This window comes from Sphaerodactylus townsendi, linkage group LG13 (assembly GCF_021028975.2).
Source record: "Sphaerodactylus townsendi isolate TG3544 linkage group LG13, MPM_Stown_v2.3, whole genome shotgun sequence".
In the NCBI taxonomy this organism is placed as follows: Eukaryota; Metazoa; Chordata; class Lepidosauria; order Squamata; family Sphaerodactylidae; genus Sphaerodactylus; species Sphaerodactylus townsendi.
In genome coordinates, this window is record NC_059437.1 from 34,953,303 (window position 1) to 34,973,434 (window position 20,132).

General features: G+C 41.9%; 1 protein-coding gene across 4 annotated transcripts in view; it reads right to left on the reverse strand.

Moving 5' to 3' along the window:
* SFI1 (SFI1 centrin binding protein) overlaps positions 1-20,132 on the reverse strand; it is a 47,219-nt gene that overhangs the window by 22,779 nt on the left and 4,308 nt on the right. For 2 of the 4 annotated variants that reach the window (XM_048514962.1, XM_048514960.1), the window contains exons 3-18: positions 19,594-19,764; positions 18,138-18,209; positions 16,775-16,885; positions 15,396-15,490; positions 14,396-14,513; positions 13,455-13,557; positions 11,709-11,865; positions 11,326-11,487; positions 10,340-10,410; positions 9,138-9,230; positions 7,217-7,314; positions 5,647-5,713; positions 4,961-5,091; positions 3,376-3,457; positions 2,184-2,362; positions 1,342-1,417 (exon numbers count right to left, since the gene is read on the reverse strand). In XM_048514962.1, the coding sequence (XP_048370919.1) occupies positions 1,342-1,417; positions 2,184-2,362; positions 3,376-3,457; positions 4,961-5,091; positions 5,647-5,713; positions 7,217-7,314; positions 9,138-9,230; positions 10,340-10,410; positions 11,326-11,487; positions 11,709-11,865; positions 13,455-13,557; positions 14,396-14,513; positions 15,396-15,490; positions 16,775-16,885; positions 18,138-18,209; positions 19,594-19,764 (1,786 nt within the window). Of the gene's footprint in view, positions 1-1,341; positions 1,418-2,183; positions 2,363-3,375; positions 3,458-4,960; positions 5,092-5,646; positions 5,714-7,216; positions 7,315-9,137; positions 9,231-10,339; positions 10,411-11,325; positions 11,488-11,708; positions 11,866-13,454; positions 13,558-14,395; positions 14,514-15,395; positions 15,491-16,774; positions 16,886-18,137; positions 18,210-19,593; positions 19,765-20,132 lie in introns of those variants that run through there. The other 2 variants (XM_048514961.1, XM_048514963.1) reach the window with 2 other exon arrangements.

Consider the following 20,132-nt stretch of genomic DNA (forward strand, 5'->3'; position numbering starts at 1 on the left):
AAAACCAGGATCCCCAATCTGGTTAAGTCTGTTGGCACTTCTGGAATGTTAGGAAAAGATAGTAGATGACAGTATAAAATAACTAATGGGGGGCAGTAGCAAAACATTAGAGGTCCCCAAGGAAGAGCTGTTGCCACAATCTAAGAGGAAGGGAACAGTGTGGATCTCAGCTGTCCCCAAGGAGCCCCGCCAGCCTGTGAAGGTTCTGGTAGGGCTGCAACTCCACTGGACCACTCCGCACCTTGAGTGAGCTAACTCCTGCCACATTTCTTGAAGCCTTCACTGGTTGGATGGGGAAATGGCTGAGGTAAGTCACAAAGGTGCTGAGAAAGGGACAGACTGCTCCATCCATCTAATCAGTATGACACTGGTTCTATTCCATGACTAGAGCCATTTCTGCATGGGTTATCTGTCCCAGGTTCAGTGCTGGGGGGGTGGGGAGCAGAGTTTTTGCCTGCTTTCCCACAACTTTGTGGTATATTGGTTCATCTCTCAGGGTTTCCCAGACTTTTCTCCAGTCTTTTTCAAACATGCCTTGCTGTAACGTTCTGGGAAATACTGCAGTAAAATCTGAATGTCTGCCATGCAAGTTGAATATTTCAGATACTCCCACCCACATGACAGTTATTTTCCCTCCTTTGCCATTAGGTTGTGTGTGTGTGTGTGTGTGTGTGTTAGATCAGAAACTAAACATAATTGTATCAACATAACATTGTATAACTGGCTGAGTTCCCAGCTTTCACTTACAATAAAGTGAATCTGCAGCTATTTCCATTGCAAGATTGTCACAATTTGTTGCAAAAGAGGGGTTTACTTTTTAAAATGAAAGCTGAGAATTCAGAGGACCAGGTAAACATATTGTTATCTCTTTCTTTTTGATGGCCTGGCAGGGCCGGGAGATGGGATGGATACTGCTGAGGGAGTGGGGCAAGGAAACTTTTTGGAAACCTCACTGCCACTGTGCTGTACCATTCTCCTATAACAGGGAAATCACACAAGCCTGTCCCTGTATGAAAACTACCTGGATAAGCCAGGGAGATAGAGGAGGAAACAAAAAGAGTTCCTGAAGGCATCTGAGAATAAAGTGCAACTTCAACACATCGCGTTGCTGCAAAGAGGTGAGCCTCCTTAACAGAAGGGGAAAGGACTCTGCCTAGTTTGCAAAGTCCTGCTGGGACAGGATTGGAGGAGGAACTCTCACAAAGAAAACCCAAATTTTTAACTGTTGGAGGAGATCTTATTGGGGCAGAATTTCTATCTTCAGAAGCAAGTAGGCTAAGAATATTGGTTACTTAAGAACCAAAGGAGAGGGTGGATTTGATGGCACATCATTTCTCTCACCTGTTGCCACTGGCTCCATGAGCTCTGCATAAGCTTTACAGAATGGAACCTGGAAGCTTTTTCCTTGTTCATTCTCCTAAAAGAAACCACAACCAGAACTCTTATTCATCAAGTGGACATGAGACTTCTCTTTTTTGCTGATCTCTTAGATTGTGATCAGAGCTAGGTTGTTGTTTTACCTGTTTGAATATTATTATTATTATTATTATTATTATTATTATTATTATTATTGAACTAGTAGCTAAATGAAGGGAAATATAGTCACCGCAGTATTCAAGGCAATGTTGCATAACTCAGCTAGCTGTATTTAAAAAAAAAAACAAGGCTGCTAATTAGCATTTTATCATCAAAATTCAAAATAAGCTTTAAGCCTGAAAGGTGTTGGACCGGGATTCAACCTGTGCATTTGCACTGAACTTTGACCAAAAGAGAGGAACCTCCAGAAAATTAGCAAGGCCAGCAAAGGACGCTTGAGAAGAATATGTGACAGAGCCTCTGATAAAATCCAGACCAGACTTGCTCTTTTCATCTGCTGAATCTGCTCCATGCTGTAGACTTCACTTTTGCATCATGGTCGTCTTACCTCTCTTAGAACTTGGCTCTGTAGATAAAGAAGCAATTGTGTGCTGCACCCACAGGATAATGGCAAACAATGCAGCCAGTCGAAAATGGCTACAGGACCACAAGAAACTTCAGAGGAAAAGAAGAACAAGAAGAAAGACTGGACAGGCTTAGTGAGCCTGACGTGGTTTGTGGCTCAAAGATGCAAGATCATAGTTGGTGTGGCATTTATGCAAACAGCAAAAGGACAGCAGACATTGCTATCTTCTTACAACAGTTACCCTTCTTTAATCTCCTGAACGTTCTTCTTCCAGAGATGAAAAGTGGCCTGCACGGTTTGATGGCAGTAATGTCCTTGCGCAATGGTCTCTTCTTCTTGCTCTTCTAGATGTACTGCCATTCTCCTGCACCATAAATACCAGAAGTGAGCCAGTAGCTGTTGCTCATGGTGTGTGACAGCCTGCCAAGATAGGAGGGTACCAAAAAGAACAGTCAACAGTGTCAGCACTAGCACCATCAAATATGATCACAAGCACAGAAAAATCCCCTTATGGGGCAGCCTGCACAACAGGATAAAAATGAAACTTTGAATTTACTGTTTACAGGTAGATGAAAGATATCCTGCTGAGGATTCCTCCACCCACTTGCTTCAAAGACAGTGTAATGCAAAATAGACAGAATCTTGCCTTCCAAGGGGAGTATGCTTAACCTGGAGCCCTTGACACTTATCTAGGATGGCACTTATTTGAGTGACAAGGATGAAAAAGCAGCTGCCTGTTTTGATTTTGATTTTTTTGGACAGCATTATACCAGCTCTGTTCCTGCACTATTTGAGAGGAGTGGGAGGAAGAAGCAGAAAAAAGGATTGTCTAGCTCAGGGGTAGGGAACCTGCGGCTCTCCAGATGTTCAGGAACTACAATTCCCATCAGCCCCTACCAGCATGGCCAATTGGCCATGCTGACAGAGGCTGATGGGAATTGTAGTTCCTGAACATCTGGAGAGCCGCAGGTTCCCTACCCCTGGTCTAGCTGCTGAGTGATGAAGCAGCTGAGCAAGGCTCTGGGATGCCCTGTTGCTCCAACAGTGGAATAGATTTCCACAAACTGAGAGGAAAGGAGATGGTCTGTTTTTCATAACCCTCCCTATGGAGCAACTCTGACTGACCACTATTGGTGCATCAAGCTCAGTACTGTTTACTATGATCAGCAACAGCTTTGCAGAGTCTTGGGTGCAGGTCTTTCGCATCATCCACTACACAACTCTTTTAAATGAAGATACTGGGGACCTTCAACATGCAAACATGGTGTTCTATCTCTGTGCTACAGGCCCACCTCTAAATGGGAGGAGCAAACCTCACTAAGGTAATCTTCCTGTGATGGAGAAGTGTCATATCTGCCCCAAATGCACTCATTCATGAATGTGGAAACTGCCTATTATCTTTTTAGGAGTACAGGAACAAGAACCAGAGTTACCATTTTTTCTGCCTCCTGGTTCTCTTGCTGCAGATGTGTTCTTAGCCGCCACCTGTCAAATAAGCATCTTGTCCATGTTTCCCTGCCATGAAGCAAGAATGACCAATGAGTTGGAGAGTTCATGGGTCTCAAAGAAAATATTTCTGTGTTCAGGTAAATTTTGAGAAGCCTCAGAATACAGGTGTTGCAATAAAGACTCCAAAAGACCAGGTGATGTCTGGTCCCTTTTTAGTTTCATTTATGCTATTGCAACTTTTCTGGTTCTAGAGACTTTTATAGCGTTGTTTTATTTCTTCAAGAGGTTTCTGTATTCTATTAGGCATATGGAGAGATGGGCTCTAAATATGGATTCCTGGATATGGATATGAAACTCTCCTGCATACAGAAAAATAAACAACCAGCAGAACTCTTCTGTTTTACATGTTAGAAGACACCCCACCCCCCCACCTTTTCGATCCTGTGAGCATGCTGGGAATTCTGATACAGGGTGGTAAGCTCAACTGCAAATGGCTGCCATGGGAGGCGGAGCCAGCTACAAAAGTCTGCTGTGGGGGGATGGAGCCAACCACAAAATGTCAGAGAGTGAGAATATGCATAACTCCAAAAGTAATCACCAACATTCAGACAGAATCTCTGCTTCTCATAATACCTTTTAAAATGAATATATTGCTTTCAAATGAAGATCCTTGCAATGTAGTGGCAGCTAATGCTTAAAAAAAAACCTGGACAGCCAATCAGCTCTCTAATGGCCTGTTGGGAAAACACCCCACCTATTTTCTAAGAAGTCTTGGCTAGCACCAAAGGTGATGGGGGTAGCCTTATTGAGAGATCTCAGTGCTAGAACTTCTCTTTTTGATGAGGCAAGGTCATTACAGATGATGCAAGGTCATACAGATGTTCTAAAAGAAAAAAGGAAAGCAAGAGAAAGCAAAGAGAAGGCATTGAGCAAACGAGGAGAAAGAAGAGGGATTAAAAAACAGATAAGGAAAAAAAGGAGATTCTGAAGAGTTGAGGAGAAAAATGGTAGGTTACATTTTCTTCTCAACTCTTCAGAACCTTCTTGGGCAAACAAGAATGGGATTTTTTCTTGGGCAAACAAGAATGGAATGGAATTGGGCAAACAAGAATGGAATCTTCTTTGGGCAAACAAGAATGGAATTAGGAAGCCTCCCCCCACAATGCCTGGGGCAAACAAAGCTAATTAACATTGCCTGTGCAACAATCAAGAGAAGTAACCTGGTCTGAAGTTCCTCTCCCATTAACACAGAAGTGCTAAAGAGTGAGGTTGCCACAGTAGCATGGGAAAGAAAAAGATAGAAATTCCCTTTGAACAGTCCCCTTCATAAAAATATGTAACAACATTTTGTCTCCTTGTATGGAGTCTAGATGAATCACAGGTCTAGTTTAAGGTTTTTAGTACTGTTAGAGACTGCTGAGGTATCTCCAGCTTTACCACCAGAGATCGCTTAAAAGAAGTTGATGTCAAGTTTTGAACAAGGTATTTCATGGATACCGTTATTGATTCAGTTCTTTACCAACGAGCTCCATTTATTCAAAAGCTGTTCATACGAACAATCCATTGTACCTGTGAAAGCACACAGCCATCCCTTTCATCTCTTTCCACCATAACTGATAAGCCCTGAATTGCTTCCAGGCTTGGAACGTGGCAAGCAAGATTATTTTCCCATAGTGAGCATCAGCTTTTCCATACTGCAACTGAGAAAAAGAGCAACTTTAGTGTGGATTTCAGAGCAAGACATGCAGCTCCTACCCCAAGGAGATGACAAAGTTTGATCCAACCAAAAGACAGGGAGAGAGAGACAATATACCATGTTCAAAGTGCAAAGCATCAAGCCAGAGATCTGCTTTCTGTTATTAAGGTCTGCTTTATTTAAGATAAAAACAGCAATAGTCCATACTTCCCTAGAAAAGACCTCACTTTGAAAATGGGTGCCTTAAAAACACTCAGATTACAAAGTAAAGCGTATTAACAAACCCACAGAAATAACTTAAATATCCTCCAAAACCGAATCAGGTTTGGATTGTGACCCACAACTGGATTGCTCCAGTGTATCAACTTTAAAAAAAAAGAGAATGGGGAATATAGAGGAAGATGAAGAAAGAGACACCCACACAAGGACATACAGATGGAAAGATAAAGAAAAGGTGGACATCCCTATATAAAAACAATTTGGATCCCATGTGGAGAAATGGATCTCTGTTCTAGAAAATTCAAAAATTACTGTACTATGGAACAATCCCACCTCTTACCTTTCTGTGTCTTTTCCAGCTTGCACGATGCAACCAGTTCCAGAAACATTTCTGCAGCAACACCAGGCTGGAATAGAGATAATATTATGGAATACAGGCTACATAATTTCTTTAAAAGTCTGGAATAGCTAAACTCTCTGTAAAATGGCTGGCAGCCATGCTAGGATAAACTGTGCCACTTTCTTAATGAGACGGGGCTTATGCCACCTAGTGGCAGGCGCATCTAAGACATAAGCAATGTTGAAAAGGCAGAGTTACTGGAGACTTTCGAAGACATGGCATCTCGTTCATTCTGAGCTTTGTTAATTCTCAGCTGCGCTCACTGAAAGGGGCAAACTGCTGATTAAAGAGTAGACTAGGTTTAACTCTTGCCTTCTCAATGCTTTGAGGACCTTTAATTCAACAGGTGGACTAGTATGGTTTTATCTTGACCCACTAGTTCTGGTAATCTTCAGCATCAGGAAATGCAAATGTGCTATTTTGGCAGAAGAGACAGCACTCTTCTCCCCCCACCCTTTTCATTTCAATCTCCTACTTTCATTTTCTCTGTTTTCTTTCACTTTTAAGTTTCCTTGGATCTGCTGCAAAAATTTTAAAGCACTGAAGGAATTAAAAAAACATTTTTATCAACAAAATGAAGAAGTTTTCTTTCCTTTTCGTATGATTTGTCTGATGTTTGAACTAACTAAATGGATTTTAAGGCTCATAGACTTTAAAGCATCTACGATGAATGGCCAACAATAAAACAGGTTGATTTATTGTTTTACTGACTCTCTTGAATGTGGAACTCTTCTCGGCTGTTAATCATTTGGTTAATCCTTTATATTGAAATTTCTAAAATTATCAAGATTAATTTTTAAATGTGTCCTACAGTTATGGTGATATAATATAAATATATGGTCAGGGATCCCTTTATAAAGAACACTACCACCTGTTGTTCTTTTTACCCCATCTACAGGCACCTGCTGTAGCTCTGTCTGCCTGACCAGACTGGCAATAGGAAACATTCAGTATGCATCAAAATGCTCCTAGGAGTTAAGGTGGAATATTAACATTTAAAACGAAAATAAAGAAAAGGTAGTAACAAGAACAAACCCATGCATAATAAAAGTAGACTTAAGGATTACAACAGTGTGATGTGGTGCAGTTTACAGAAGAGCAGTCACTGCTCCAGAGTTTCAGTTTTATAAGTACTAGCAGTAAAGAGAGCTGTAGGGTAAGAATACAGAAGGCCTAGATAGGGTATGGGGTGAGGGCAGGTAGGGGAGGGCTTGCTGGGAGGACTCATTGGAAATGTGGGGAAGGGCCACAGGGCTTGTGCCACCCAGGAGCAGCAGCACCAAGGCACCACTGCTCCAGAGCAGGGCAGGGGAAACCCAGGAGGGCTCACTGGGGGTGCGGGGGAGGGCGACAAGGCTTGTGCCGCTGCTCTGGGGCGGGGATGAAAAGTCTGATGATGAACCCTCCTCCAATAAGGGAGTCCCGCTCCCTTATGGTGGAGGGCTTGTCATCGGACATTCCATCCTTTAGCAGTTTATTATTAGTAAGATTTTTTAATGCCCTCCAGCACCTGTAGTGAGAATGAGCTGCCAGCGTCAGACATCGGTGCTGTGCTTCCTCCTTCTGTTCCAAGGAAGACTTCCAAGTATTCCAGAATCTCTGTAAGAGCTAAGAGGAGAAAAAGCAGAAGAGACACAATGTGCAGCATGATCAATCAGGGATCCTTCTACACTGAAAATAGTGGGATGTTATTTTTTTAAAATTAAAACATTAATTGCCTCAACTGAGCCAACATCTAACTTGAACAACAATAAAAAGGTAAAAGTAAGGTGTGCAAGCTCCAGGTCATTACTGACCCATGGCATTGATGTCACATTACAAAGTTTACTACGTAGACTTTGCCATTGCCTCCCTCAGTCATCTACATTTTATCCCAAGCAAGTTGGGTACTCATTTTACTGACCTCAAAAGGATGGAAGGCTGAGTCATCCTTGAATTGGCTACCTGAAACCGACTTCTGTTGGGATCCATCTCAGGTAGTGAGCAGAGCTTTGACTCATTTATTTGCACAACTACATGCATATTCACCAAGTCATTTACTGCACATATGTGGTGTCTGTGCTCCAAAGATTCCCCACATGGATCAGGTGAGGATTACTCATAAGATGCCCAAGTGTGGCTGCTGTCAGGGTGGGAGTGGCTTAGTCACGGGCATCAGCTGTTTAGGTTTGCCCTAGGTGAAGCACAGACTTTGACTAAACTTTACAGCACAGATAGTAGTGGTTAAGAGGATCTGAAGCCAGACTTCTGAAGGTGGGGGTGGGTCCCTCCACCATGTTGATGCTGTTGCCATGGAACTGACTTTACCTAACTTGACCCAGCAGGAAAACAAGGTTGTGGAAAGTAATCCCTGACTGGCTGGTATAAAAGGCAGTCCAGTCAGAGCTAAAAATGACTCCAGTGGGGATGCTCAGGAAATACAGCATGACAACCATGAGAATGAGAGAGTGTAAACCGCCTCCTTTCTTTATTAAAGGGCTTGGTATTGGCTGGCCAGGCTGGTTTGGCTTGGATTCTGCACTTTAAAATTTGTTCTGTTGGTCTTGCAATACGGTGTTTGTTGCTCAGGTTGTTTTTGTTGGATTCTGCACTCTGCATTGGTGGCGTTAGGCTGGTCACATTTTCCCAAGGTTCTGGTGGGACTCCCTGATTCTGCATTGGCTTTGTTAGGCTTGCTGGTTCTGTTTGCATTTGTTAGAGCTTTGGTCAGTGGTTGCTTTGCTTGCTCTTGTGTCATTGGCTAATCTTTGCCCCGGAGAAAGCATAACCCCCCACCCCCACCGCCCACCACCACACAGAGGAAACAATGGAGGATAACTGTTGGCTCCTTACTCAGATGCCAATAGAACTTGAACTTGGGGATTATTTAGTGGACAGGAACTGTCATTTGCTTTAAAAAAAACAGCCCCTCCTGCCCAGGAACAATTCCCCATAGGAAATAATGGAGCCAAATCCCTCCCCTCCAAATGGATCCAAATAACATACAGGTATTTGGAACCTAAATAACTGGGAATACTATTGTTTGTCAGTTCCCTGATATCTGGATCTAAAAATATTTTTTGTATGTGCATTGGAAGTTCCTAATTATTAGCATTGCCATTTGAGCCCAGCCCAGTCAGAGCCAGGATACTCCGAAGCATAGCACAGCTTTAAACTGGAGAACCACTCATGCTAGTCATAACAATCTATAGTCATGTAAGACTTGTGGCATAAACTCCTATAACCCAGCACCTGATTTTCAGCTGATGTTACACGGTAGCCCACAGCCATCTGTAACTGTTGCTAAATATACACAAAAAATGTTTTTGTAGCTCAACATTCCACTTTCAGAGAACAACACAAAGATATAATGTGACACTTCTGTTGTCAAAGTAAGACAGGAGGAAGGTTCAGGATTCAGCTTTGTAAAGAGGAAACAAGGTCAGGCTCACCATAACCTGATGCTGCCGAAAAGCCAAATTTCTTCTCATTTGCTTGAGACTGGCCTCCTCTACATTCTTTCGTAAGGCATTAAACCCATGAAGCTGTGAAAAGCAGGAACACAAGCTGCCTAGAAACCAGAGCTAATCAGACAAGACACTCTTGCTGAAAAGGGCAAAAGTGTTCTTATTCTAGATGCCTTTAAAATGGAATAGTTCTGTCAACAGATGGTATCATCACTGGATTAACAGAAATGACAGTGTACCTGTGAATACCTGTGGTAAGTGTGGAGACAGTAGGGGAATGACCACAGCCTTCATGCTGGTGTGTTATTTAGTGAATATTAATATCAAATTGAGTCTGGGGAGGTTCAAGCCCAAATCTCCACTTTGCCACTAAGTCCACTGCATGGCCTTGGACAAGCAATTTCTCTCAAGAGTTGTGAGAAAAGAAAGGAAGAGGGTAAGAAACCATGCACATCACATCCTTGAAAGAAAGGCGGGATGGTGCAAGCTTAGGTCAAATAGATGAGTTCCACAAATGGAAGGGAAAACATTTTCACCAATTCTCCCGCCCCCCCCCCCGCGACTTCCTGTTCATGCTGTTCTGGGGGCAGGGTCCCTGTCCCTTGACAGCAGCAGAGAGGGAGGGCATTTGAGGCTGCAGAAGGAGAGCAAGCTGAGGTCTGAGAATGGAAATATCTTACATCCACGCAAAGTACTGGTTAGCCACTGTGAGAAACCAGCATGATCAGTAGGACTGTCTGATCCAACAGGGCTTTTTGTTGTTGTTGTTGTTGTTCTCAAGAGCCCACCTTATTTACCTTCTGTAGCTAACAGCTTTAAACGGAGGGGGCTCCTCCTACCATGAGGCAAAGTGAGGTAGCAGTCAAGTGGCTGATTCTGGCTACAATATATGAGAGCAAAGCCCAATCTCCCAGGAAGCTTATGCATAGAAATGGGAAATACGTGAAAAAAACTGGCTATGAAACTGTACCATGTGCAGTAGTGGCAAGCACACATTTCCAGCACTGAACCTCCTGAAGGTACACAGTTAGGATTGGCCAAGGCTTCCTGCTGCTTGGATACATGATGACCAGCAAATAATTGCCACCATGCAATGTGCAAAGGGGCCCTATGTGAGGATCATAAATGCAGGAACATCTTTCATTGGTCAAAAATTCTGAAGAACCCAGGCCCCACAAACTTCTTACCAACAGGCGGCTTCTGTAATGGTGTTCAGCTAGCTCCTGATGTTCAGCAGCTTCAGCACACAGTGACACATCCATTACACGGGTTAAAGAAAAACTGCATTTACTCTGCTGGGTCAGATCAATCCTATGTAGTTTATCACAGACATTCATAACGTGAGGGGCATCAAAGGTACAGCAGAACCCAAAATCATCATCATCATCATCATCATCATCATCAATTGGTTTTATATGCCGCCCTCTCCCCAGAGGGCTCTCGACCTGTGAATTACTGAAGTTTTAATTATTTGAAATAGCTGATGCTTTTTTTTGCTTTCATTTTTTAATTTTATGAGAATGTCTTGCATACTGAACAAGTATATAAGTATCTCTCAGTGAGTTCCAGAGGTTAATTGTTACTCCCTAAAAATGCTGGCCTGTTTTAATAATTCCTTCCATTAACCAAAATTTCCAACTGGGATCCCACTTTGCCTTTGGCTGGACTGAACAGTTAAGCCTGTGCTCTAGCCATAATTCTCAGAATATCTGCATTTGACTTACACCAATCCTTACAGGGTTCTACAAATATTATGGCACAAATCAAGAAGCATTATGCTGATTCAGTTTCAGGTGGGTAGCTGAGTTGGTCTGCAGCAGAAGAGCAAGATTTTAGTTGAATGATACCTTAACAACCAACAAGATTTCCAGGGTATAAGCTTTCAAGAATCAAAACTTTACAGTTTGTATCTACAAGACAGCTTTGATCCTTGAAAGTTTACACTCTAGAAGTCTTGGGCTTAAAGATTTGAGACCTGTAGCCGCTTATGCTAATCCAGTGGCTCAGAGAATCAAGTACTGAGACCTAGATTTTTCTTTTGTCCTGGAACCTGTCACGTGCCTGTTAGAATACAAGATTGCTACTCCTGGTCATTTTCCATACACATAGTGTCTGATCCAACTCTTACTGTTCACTTTATCCCCCTGCAAAAGGACTACGAGAGAAAGGATACAGAATTTCCACTGCACGAAGGCTCTTCGCAAGGCAATCCTGGCTGCTAGCTGAGCAATACGTTCCTGGTATAAGTACAGTTGCTGCTTGCGTTCCCAAGATACATGCCATGACAAGAAAAACTGAAGGAGAATGCAGCTATGATGGTGCTGCAAAGCCAGATCTGGAACAAGACACACAAAGCTGCATTTTATTTCACTCTTCCACAGAGACATGTGTGCAGTCTAACAACTCCCACAGTCAACAATTCCAGAATACTGCTCAGCAAGTCTGGCACAGGTTATCTTGTGCTTCCAATCACCAGGATCAAGACCATTTCCTCAAAATAGCCGATCACACTAGAAATTAATTCCATTTTGTCCCAGAGTTTTGCTTCCAACTTACTGTACTGATGCTTCTTCTCTCTTCGGAGATGCACGTAGACACGCCAGGATTTCAAATAATTAAATATCTTTTTATACCGGTAATGCATCAGTGCCCTGGCTTCCTCCTCTTTCATATTTTGTATATATGAATAGACTTCCTTCCACTGCAGCCAGGCCTGACATCACAAGAATAAAGGATCAACAGGAAGAATGTATGGCTAACAAAAAGAAAACTAAAAGACAGCAGGGAAAGGCAATGCATACACCAGAGACAGAAGGGAAATTGCAAAATGTCAGCCATACTGCCCTTCCAGTGAAAGTTCTGTTCTATTACTGGTCCTTATTAATTCAGAGAAAAGATTTTTCATTTATAGCAGTTTCTCCCTTCATGCTTCCTCATTTCCTTCTTTTACCCAATACAAGTCATGTAGAAAATATGTAGCTCCCTTAGAATTGTTATGCCATCCTTGTTTAAGGAGAAATATCCAAATTTTTCAATTACAACACAATGGGGGAGGGGGGGAGGCAAATTGACTCAGGAAGCCTCTCAGAGATACCCTGGTATAAGATCCAGTTATATCAGCACAGGAGCCCAGCACCGCGTGCTGCTCTTGGGTGCCAGCACAGGCCTCTGCCACAGCTGTGCGCTGCACACAACTCAGTTGGAGGCCTCTGTGCTGGTGTCTCTGTGGACAGATTGTGGGTATAACTGGAGTTAGTCCACTCCCTAAGCCCTGTCAGCCTGGGAATTCCCCATGACAGAGGCACAAACTGTGTCAACAAAAAATGCAGCATAGTACCCACTGAGCTGAAAGAAACAAGTGCCCCCACTGCAGCAGCCATGCCCATGAGGCCCCAAGCAGTTTAGAATGCCAGCTACAGGCACAAAAAAATCTCCTCCCTCCCCAGCACGCAATCACACCTCCCAGGCCTACAAAAACACCAGCCAGGACACTCCACAACACACACAGCATGAGACACTGGCTGACAGCTCCCTGCCATGTGGACTTAGAATATGTGCCAAGGCCCCTTGGTGGTGGGAACAGCACAGAGAGGGCACTTAGCACTACTGGGTGAGCAATTTGTGCCAGCATCTAACAGAGAAAGCAAAGTCTTTGCTGACCTCTCCCAATTCTGAATCCTAACAGGTACCCCATATCCTGAGGCAGGATGCAAAGGGACAGCTGTGCACTAAGCAGGGGTCTGTTCCCCCAATTTCCTTCCCCTTCACCAGTGGCTAGGAGCTCCTCTTGCAATGCTGCCCCCTACACCCAAGTCCAGCAGGGGCAGCAAGAGCCGCAGACCACTACCACCATGGTGCATGCGGGGGGGGGGGGGGGTTGGTGTATGGGGCTTGGGCTCCATATTGGGAACAGACTAGCAGTACCATATTTACATCACTGCTTGGCACAGATGGGACTCAGGGACCCAGACTTGCTGGAATCTCCATTTTGAACAGAGAATGGAGGAATGGCTATCAGCCATGACAATTCTAAGGAAACAGACATAGAGAGAGATGTAAGTAGCAACTACTGAAGACAGATAACAAAGGGCAGCCCCTAACTGTATGCATTCTGTGTAAGTTTACAGAGGCATTTAAGTGGCCAGTGTTTGAAATAAAATGGTATGATCCAACAAGTTCTTACAGAAGTAGCACCCATCATTCCTAACAACAGGCTTCTAATTTTTGTACCATTTTAACGATAATTTTATTACACCTTCTACCAAATGCAAGATTTAAAAGACTCATTTGTATGGCACTCACCCGAAACTGCAAGCCCAGGACCCAGTGTTGTACAGCCTGAGCGTCCATTTCACAGCTAATTTGGATTTGGCACCATTTCCTCCTCCACAATTTCCATGGCATGCTGTTAAAAGCAAAAAGTTTTACAGCTTTTTAAATAATGTAGCTCTGCAGCCTAGAAAGAGTTCTGCAAACTGCTGCTGGGGACTTCATACCCACTGCTCATAGATGCCATGAGTTTTCTTGGCCTCATATTCCACGACAAGACCTATACAACTTGCCAAGGAAATCAAGTAACAGAATAGCGTACTTTGCCCATTCAAACAGTTGAGAGGCAATGAGAAAAGTCCTAACTCTGAGAGCTAAGGTAATGACAGACTTTTAAATGCTGCAACTTGAAAAATTATTAGCCTATACTAGTAACAACACTCCTCGGAAAAGTATAGTTTAGGATTTAAGTGGACTGTGTGTTTCCACCATTATTGTCAATCATAGTTCAGACTGATTCTTATGCAGACCATGTGTATTTTTGATTACTAAAATTTCTAACATTTTGAATGCTCAAAGTCTGATCTCTGTAAGACCAAACCTATTTGGACTCACTTTCCAAAGAGCAGCAAAGAAAAGGGGCAACTGTTGAGCTTGCCACCATGAAAATGCAAAAATGTAATAGATTTCCTTCTTGCTATCTAGTACAAGAGAAGCAGGAGACATGGCAACTAGGCAGAGTCCTTAAATGGAAATTTAGTATGGAGTGCTGGAAGTACAAATCTTTCCAGTGGCAGGTACTCTTTTAGATTTGTTGGTGGCACTGGTTGCTAATCTGAGAGAATTCAGTTCTCCCAGGACTAAGGGGAAGGGTCACAGTAACCTATGATTGTGCCAGAATTCTGACTTCCTGGACAAACAGGAAGAGGACTGCAAGGCTGATCCTTCACAAACGGCTCTAAGTCTGTTCTTACCGCAAGGCGCTCACTTCCTTGAATCTGAATGCTTCCAAATGCATCATATGCTTCATGTGGCGCATTTCCACATAGCTCAGCCAATGACACCATGCCTGAAGTGTTTTCTTCTTTTTGGCTTTAAAAATTCATTTGATATATGGTTTTTAAAATGTGTACAAGCAAAAAAAATTCCATATTTTAATGAAATATTTAACTCTCTCACCCTTTCAGCCCACTGGGAGAAGCTTAGAATGCACTTGCGGGGGGCGGGGGGGGGGGGAAGGGTAGTGGGTCACCCAACTGGTAACTGCTAGATGTCAGTTAATGATAGGAAACTTCACATCAGCAAGAAGGAAAGCCTTGCTGTTAGTGTGTTAAAAGAGAAAAAAAACTGAGGATAACATTAGAATTGAAATCCTTTTGTTTCAGTTAGGGGTTTGGATCCAGGAGTTAAGGCTTTATAGAAACAGTAGCTCAGATGTGGGGTTGGAGAATATGAAAGAAGAGAATTCTAGAACAGCAATGCATTTGCTGGATAAGCAAACATATCGATATTTGTCTATCTAAAACAACTGGAGAATTTACCAATGCTGCTCAATCTTTATTGAGCAGGTAAGTCATTGATAACAGATGTTGTATGTTTAATATGGGGACTGGGATGTAAAATTCTAGATCCCCCTACACTAGTGGATATTTTTGGGGTTAAAATTATGGAAAATCATCCCAATAATGTTATCTATAATAAAATTAAAAATGCAAAATATGCTCATATTCGGGTAGAAGAAAGCAGACAATGAACCCACTGAACTTCTGCACTAACCTCTGCACTAACTAAATATCTGGATTTAATTTAGCACATAGCTGGGTGCATGAAGTAGCAAGTCTGTGCCATTTCAGCAGATGCCTATCTGGACGGGAGAATCACATCATCAGAGGAAGTAATCATTACATAGCATGCACAAAACCAAGCTTCTACAACAATTAACTGATGTTCTTTGCTCTACTTCTACTCTCCTACCATGAGCCTCTGCAACACAGTATTTCTTCTTCTTCTCTCTCTGATGGAATATGTAAGACTTCCAAAACCGAAAGACCAGGTTGTACAGGAAATACCTGACCAACAGGAGAAATATTGCTTTGACACAGGTTTTAATTCAGTATAGCAACAGATTATTCATTCTGAATTGCTTTTGGGAAGCATTTCCATATACTAAAGCTTCTTATATAAACAACATACGGATTAGTTAATTGGCAATAAAATGTAATTAAACGAGACCTGTAGACAACTACTCACTTGGTTGCAAAGGGTTAGTGAAACTCACCTACAGGTGATCAAGAATACAGGTTTACAAGGTAAAAAATGACCATTTAGGTAAAAAATGACCAAATACAGAAACATGAAGGTACACAGGCTATTAAACATTTGAGAGCTAATTAAAAGCAAAGCCAGACTAAAGTGAGACCTAGCATGAGACCTGGTTCAGTTCAGATATCACACCAAACCAGGCCTGTTTGATGATGGCCTCAGCTTGCCCGGATCCAGCTAGAAGCCTGCAGTTTAAAGCTCAATTTAAGCCTTGGTGAGGTCAGAATCAAACTGAGCACTGGGGGCTAGCCAGCTCTAGCTTTATACTGTTGACTAAGCTCCAACAGTTTAAAGCTAGAGTCAGCCAGCCCACGGTGCACAGTTTGATCCTGGCCTCAGTGAGGCTTTTGGATCGAGCTTTAAACTGCAGGCTTCCAGCTAGACCCGGCTGTAGCTGTAGACCAGCTAGAGCTTTAAACTGCAGGCTTAAAGCTAGACCCAGGCAACCTGAGGCCAGCATCATTTGGGCCTGCCCTGCTCTTGAGCTCCATATAAAGATCTTGATGGGGGGGGAGGGGGAGAGGCTGTTGCTGGGGCATGGTGCCCTAAGTGCTGTTTTATAAAGCTAGGCTTCTGTCAATGGGGACTCAAAGTGGCTTAGGTTGTTTTCCTCCATTTTATCTTCACACTAGCCCTGAGAAGTAGGTTAGGCTGAGACTGTGTGACTGGCCCAGGGTCGCCTAGGGAGCTTCCATGGTAGAACCCAGATCTCCTAGAGATCCTTGTCCAACTTTCTAATCAATGCACCTTTCAAGGCTCCTTTTTGCTTAAGAAGATAAATGTGATGGAATAAGTTGGAAAGAGTGAAACAGAATTGTTAAAAAAGTATCATGACTGACTATACCCCATATGCATTTTTGGGTTTTTTAAAATAAACTTGGGGAATCCCACCACCCACCATCTTCTATTAATTTGCATCTAACTAGGTGCAAGGCAGTTCCCAACATATGATTAAGAAGAAAATAGAACAAAAATATTAAAGTAATACAGGAAAACAATACTATTGACTTAAGAAGGTCCATGTCACAAACCTATAATGACAGTCAGCCCTGATGGTAAGTTTCCATTCTTTGCAAACAGTCCACCATTCTTCCTTCCATTCGCCAAAGGTTTTCTGCAGCATCTTCCGATCATGATAGTACCTGAATAGTAGAATTAACACAAGCACATGTGATGACAGCGTTCATTTTTGAAAACTATTCTTTTGTACATTACTCTCTTTTTTCTGTTCTGTTCACTCATACTTTAGGACATTTTCACCACTACCCACCCATTGCTAGGAACAGTTATCCCAACAAAATCAACAAGACTAACAGTGCAATCCTAATGAGAGTTACTCCACTCTAAACCTATTCATTTCAAAGGGCTTAGAGTGGGGTAAATTTGGATGGGAATGGGCTGAAAAACATGCTTTTCTGTGCACAACACAATACCTTCTATGCATATGCATATGCATCTAGAGGCAATTAAACAATTTCTGTGTGTACTTATAATTCATTTTTGAACTTGCAAAACCCCCAGATTTGTTCAGTGACAGCTCACAGTAAAGCACCCAATGAAGAGAACGATGAAAGCTTGCGGATCCCAACATCTCCATGTTCCAGTAATTCAGCAGCAAGGTAATCATTAAGTTAGGATGAGAGTCATGTCAGATATAACAAAAAAAATCAGTTTCTTTGTAATGGGAACAAACCTGTTTGTCAGGCTCTCACTCGTCCTTCCTCTTAGGTGGCATGCCAAGGCTGAAGGCAAAGCTCTTCAATTTTACTCTAATTAATTGTGGTAAAAACTGAGGTTTGTTTCTTAAGTAAGGTAACTGACACATGATTTGTCTGCCTTGGTTTCGATGCTACTGGAAAGCAAGATTATTTCCCACTTCCTCACATCACCACGGTGCTTTAGTGCACCTTCTGGGTTTTCCTCATCCTTCATGCAATTTTTTCCAAACCTTGCTTTGATGCAATGTTTTATGAAAGATCAAAGCAAAGCTGGGGTGGCACTCTTGTAGACAGAAAAGCCTAAATCAGTGTTTCCCAACCTTTTTTTCACACACTTACCCCTTGGCAACTTACCCCTCAGCTCACTTACTTGTAATTTCAGTATCATTTTCATTTCTTCCACTTTTTTCAATTTTTATGCTAACTATTTTCCTGGTTTGCTTGCAATTTCAAAATTCTTGTACTTCCCACATATTTACACACCATATAGGTCTAAATAGAATTATACATTGAGGCAGACATCTAGGAATGAACAATTCATCCTTTTGTAAAATTCCGTTCTGTAGAGAACATTCAGTATAATTCCACGCACTCAGTAGTAGTAGGTGAATTGCTTAGGCACATCTTAAATATAAAAATGCTAAACCATTTCATGCAAAAATTTTGTTCTGTCTACCTTGCACGTGATGGGAGAACTCTTCCAAAGGCCCTCCTTATCCACATGTAAAGGAATTTTCTAGCCAAGTGTCTGGAAAAAAAAGTTCACTGGACTTTTTAAATGCACATTTGTTCTCTACAAATTTAAAACAAAGGTCTATAAAATGAACAGAAACTTCACATGTAAGTGCTATTCAGTTCAGATTCACCAATGAAGGCAATGATGTATTTATTTTATTACACTACATTTTTAAATCTATCTTTCCTCCAGATAAGTGAGTGGCATACACTGGGTGAACCATTCTTCTTCACAGTAACTTTGAGGAAGGTTAGGCTGAGAACACTCTGCAAATTTCATCAGTCACACTTGAACTCATATCTTTCTTCTTCAGTTTTGATGGATCATACCCAATAAATAACAATAAATAAGCAAGAATATATGAGCAGCTTAAAGACTGAACAGATTCACTGAAGCAGAAGCTTTCATAGGCTACAGCTTCTTCCAACAGATGCTTATTGGATATTACAGAACAGAGAATGGGACAAAACAAACAAACCAACCAAAGTGATCAAGGGGGTTTCAGATAAAGACAGGCTAAGAAGTTCAGGTCTTTTTAGTTTAAATATTACTATCGGGGGACATGATAAAGGCTTATAAAATAATGAAAGGAGTAGACAGAGCACTTTTTACTTCTCTCACATAATATTATCTCATGAGCATTCAATGAAGTTGATGGACCGTAAGTTCAGGTAAAACAAAAAGAAAGTACTTCTTTACTCAAACAGCAAGTTGCTCTTAGAATTCACTGTCCTAAGATGAAGCAATCACTATTACTTTAGTAGGCTTTAAAAGTGGATTTGCCAAGTTCATGTAGAACAGAGGTCTTCAACCTGCGGCTCGCCAGATGTTTGTGAACTACAATTCCCATCAGCCCCTGTCAGCATGGCCAGTTGGCCATGCTGGCAGGGGCTGATGGGAATTGAAGTTCATGAACATCTAAGGGAACGGCAGGTTGCAGACCCCTGATATAGAACATGTCCACCAATGGTAATGTGATGATGACAAATGTACCCTCTGCATTAAGTGACAGTAACTCTCTGAATACCAGTGCTAGACAGTAACAACAGGAACTTTGGCTTCCAGTTCCATTAGTAGGCCTTTTGGGAGCATCTGCTTGGCCACCATGTGAAACTGGATGCTGGAGTTAATGGCCCCTGGTCTGAACAATCATCCCAACCTCTCCTCTACAGCTGTTTTCCCATTTTTTTTCAGACTACAAGATCTTCAAGCAGGAACCTGTCTTCTTTATATTCTGTGAAGCAACATGTGCACTAATTGTGCCATTTAAATAAAGGGGTAGAATATAATTTTTAAAAATAAAATAAATACAACCAATAGAATAGCTACCTTCATTAACAGATTAGAAAATGGAATTGAGACTATATAAAACATAGATGTGACATGTGATCATTACCTAATACGGATTTCTTTTAACCTTCCACCTCGGTTCCAAGTGTATGCAACACGATAAGAGATCCGATGCCTGCCATCCCGACACCGAGTTCCAACAAGATAAGGAGAAACAAATTGTCTAACTGCATCTTCCTTAGCAGTGTGTAATTTCTGAATCTTTGTACACTTTAAACTTTTAAGAAAGAATAGAAGATAATTACTTTTAACCACTAGATTCAAAATAAAACTTATTTTAAGTGTCTGAATGAACATGCTGGATTTTAATATGTTCTAATGCTTTTTTTGTAGGCAGCAAAAAATTTTTTTCAAAGTAAATGCATCAATACTGTTACAAGTTTACAAAGAGACAGAACTGATTAAACAGAAACCTTTTATTGTATTCAGTTGCTTAAAATGCTGCTACAGGTATTTGGCCAAACTCTTGTTTTTGAAGTTATGCAGTTAAAGAACAAAGACAGCATTAATGAACTAGACTGCTGGGTTTTTGTGGAACACAACCGAACTGAGATGTATGAGTAAACTTTGTTATCTGGTCAGGGG